The sequence below is a fragment of the Nannospalax galili genome, unplaced genomic scaffold, assembly GCF_000622305.1.
Source record: "Nannospalax galili isolate Female #2095 unplaced genomic scaffold, S.galili_v1.0 scaffold655, whole genome shotgun sequence".
Lineage (NCBI taxonomy): Eukaryota > Metazoa > Chordata > Mammalia > Rodentia > Spalacidae > Nannospalax > Nannospalax galili.
In genome coordinates this window covers 2,537,951-2,541,100 of record NW_008337285.1, presented here as the reverse complement: position 1 = coordinate 2,541,100, position 3,150 = coordinate 2,537,951, and the positions used below count along the sequence as shown (strand labels likewise).

General features: G+C 42.5%; 1 protein-coding gene across 1 annotated transcript in view; it reads right to left on the bottom strand.

The window, feature by feature from the left end:
• Cdkn2c (cyclin dependent kinase inhibitor 2C) overlaps positions 1-2,832 on the bottom strand; it is a 5,075-nt gene extending 2,243 nt beyond the window's left edge. Inside the window, exons 1-2 of the mRNA XM_008832433.3 lie at positions 2,694-2,832; positions 2,101-2,240 (exon numbers count right to left, since the gene is read on the bottom strand). Of these exons, the coding sequence (XP_008830655.1) occupies positions 2,101-2,229 (129 nt within the window). The 5' untranslated portion in view covers positions 2,230-2,240; positions 2,694-2,832. The remainder of the gene's footprint in view (positions 1-2,100; positions 2,241-2,693) is intronic.
• Positions 2,833-3,150: the final 318 nt, after the last annotated feature.

The window sequence follows — 3,150 nt, the reverse complement described above, 5'->3', positions numbered from 1 at the left end:
GAGAGTCTTTTATGTATTATATATAAATTATATATAACATATATATATAATTTAGTTTTGAAAAAAAATCATTCTCATTAATAAGTCAGAAAATTCCAGCATTTGAGCTGATCTCATTTGTATTTAGGTATACTCATAATAATCTAAGTTTACAATAAGAAGGTTACTTAAGAGACACTCAATATTTATTAAAATCAAATAATCCATTTGAAAATATACAATGTTGATTTATCTCTTTAAAATGTTCCTTTTAAAAATTACCACAAATTAATAAACTATGTTTAGAATGAATATTATTTTATAACTGCAAGATGTGTGATTTATCAAGGCATTAAGTTTTCCTTTGATAAAACCTTCCAGTCCTTCTTTCAGGGTAAGTAGGAAAATGCTACAAAATTAATTTTTCCAGAACTTCCATGAAATACATTTTCTGACTAATAAAAATTAATAGTATGATTTAAACTTTTGCTCCAACTCTCTAAAACCTTAGTCACATTTCAGGACCTAAGAGTGACAACAAGAGACAGACACCTCAGATGTTTGCAAAGCAAATGTACGATTAAGGTCTTTGATATTATTCTGGTTGAAAACCGTAGGAAAGGAGAAAACTCTGTAATTGAGTTAAATAAACATAATCACAGAAGAAAATTTCCCAACTTGTGCAGAAATAGTAATATTAAAATGTCTTCGAAGAAAGTTCTGACACAGTTTCAGTCAGGACTACAGAGACCAAAACCAAGCTTTGAGCTCCTGTTTGTGTGCCTGCTTCATTATATGCACCAAAACTAAGCCACAACAGTGGGGGTTCTTATTCTGAGAAGCTTGCTAATATAAACAAAATGGACAGTTGTTTAAAAAAATGTTTGTTAAAATCTTTAAAAATTGTAATCATATGGTGTTTCTGTTTGTCAAAAATCCTGTTATTCTGAGCATAGGTGAAACGGCTCATACTTTGTGAAACCAATATAATCTGACTTTTCAGTAGAAAACTTTTCAGTACATGAAATTTGTGGCATTCCTATCGTCACCAAACCTGTTCAAAACTACTAGGTGGAAAAAAAAAAAAAACAACCCTTTCCCTATTTTAATCTATCTGAATGGAGATAAATAATTTAGTATTTACATGTAAGCTTCCTCAATACTCCAAGACTTGTGAGCTAGTGTATTCTGTTGTGAAATGTACACACCACATGCACTTCCACTGTGATATCTTTTGCCACTTAAACTTCTAATTTTTATGACAGAAACAAAGCCCTCTAATGCCCTCACCCAAAAGTTCTCAAAAGCAGCTTCTCAAAAGCAGCAAGAAGACCATCAGAACACTGATAAAGTAGCTATTGGAAAATACTTCCCAATTTTTTGTTTCTAAGCCTCTCAACAAAGTTACGTGATAATATTTGGTGGAGGAAAAATACTACCAGGTACATACTTGGCAGCTGGATATGTGTCAGTTGTTGCCTGTAAATCCAATTACTGAAAATTAGCATGCCATGGCATGATGGAAGGGAGAAAAGGCAACTGCTCGGCTCTGATGAGAAAACTCAACTTTTTATTTTTCCTCACTCCTGAATGAGTAGATGGTACTATATTAACTGTGAAGTGTACATCCTGTCCCGGTGCCCAGGCTAACCCTTCCAAATGAGGAAAGGTCGTTTGTCAAGACATGAAGCACTTGAAGGAAAACACTCTTGGTAGTAGTCAAGGAAATTAACTGTGAAGTCAATTATTGGAAGCAAAATACATGAAGCCACTAGTAGCTGCGTACTTCAAATAATAATCATAATAATGTGCTTTAAGAGCTATCCAAAACAACACAAAGCAAAACAAAGCTACTTTAAAATCCCCACAGTCACAAAAACAATCCAAAAATTGTGACCAAACCTGGAATTCTCTTGATATCGAGGATGTTACTGGATTTGATGACTTTCTTCAAAGTACGTCATTCTGGGGAGTTGGATCCACTTAGTTATAAAATATGGCAACCAACTAGGCTTTAAAACGGTGAAAAATTGTACCCCTGAAAACTTAAAAGCTGTCATTTTTGAGACCCCGGTAGGCAACATAATTAACCTGTTTTCCCCCACCTCTGTGGATACCAACCTGCAGTGCAGTTCTCCCAAATCCATTTTGTGCGTTGACGTTTACATTAGTTTGCAACAAACTCGTAAGTTGCTCTAGGTCCCCCCTGGCAGCTGCGGACGCCAACTCGTTCCCCCAAGGCTCGGCCATTCTTTAGGGTCCTGACGATCGGGAAAAGATGATTAGTTGCTTCTCTTTTTCCCCTTTCCTTTGCTCCTAACCAGGCTGCATGATGGCATCGGAGACTGACAGAAGGACTGGGATGGTTAATCTGGAGTAGAGCTTGGTAGTAAATACTAGTAAAATCTGCCTGCCAAAAGCCCGCCCCTCGGTTCACACGTGATTATTCAGCAAAACTGAGCCCATTGGAGAGGGGCTCCTCTCCTAGCTTTTTAGCTTAACCCCTAAGAAGGATCCTGGTGATGCCAAAGAGGAATACAGGCACACACACTGACAGTCCTGATTAATTTATAGACCGAAGTGTAGGCAGAGCTGTCAAGCACTTAAGCTTCGGCGCTCTGGAAGGAGGATGTGTGGAGACTTAAGGGACTAGGTCAGTTCAGAAAACACCACGAAGGAAAAAGCGTTTGCGGGAAGGAAAGGCATTAACCCACCCTTGCTCACGATGGTGAAGGTGCCAGAACTTCGGGGGCAGGTCCTCCGGGGGGCTGGCTTTCCATCCGTTTCGCAGCAGGAGTAGACCGAGAGCCGCGGCCGGGAGAGCCGCACGGCGGCTGGATGCTGAGGTGCCGGGGGTTAAAGCTGAGCGCCCAAGGCGGACGGGAGCGGCAGTTCCGCCGCCCTCCGGTTACAGGTCTCAAGCCCTCCCCCGCGCGCGCCGCTTCTTCCGAGGAGCCTCGGGTCGGGTCCCGGCCGAGATGCGGGCTAACGCTGCGCCAGGAGGCTCCGGAGCCGGGCCGCCGGGCCGCCGCAGCCCCGCCGAGCCTCGGAGGCCGTGGGAGCGTGGCGCGGCGCGGGTCTCCGGAGGCGGGAGGGCGCGCGGCAGACCCCCGGCAAGCCCGTCATGCCGACCCGAGGGAGGAGGAGGGCGACCAGGCAAGCGTCTAGGCA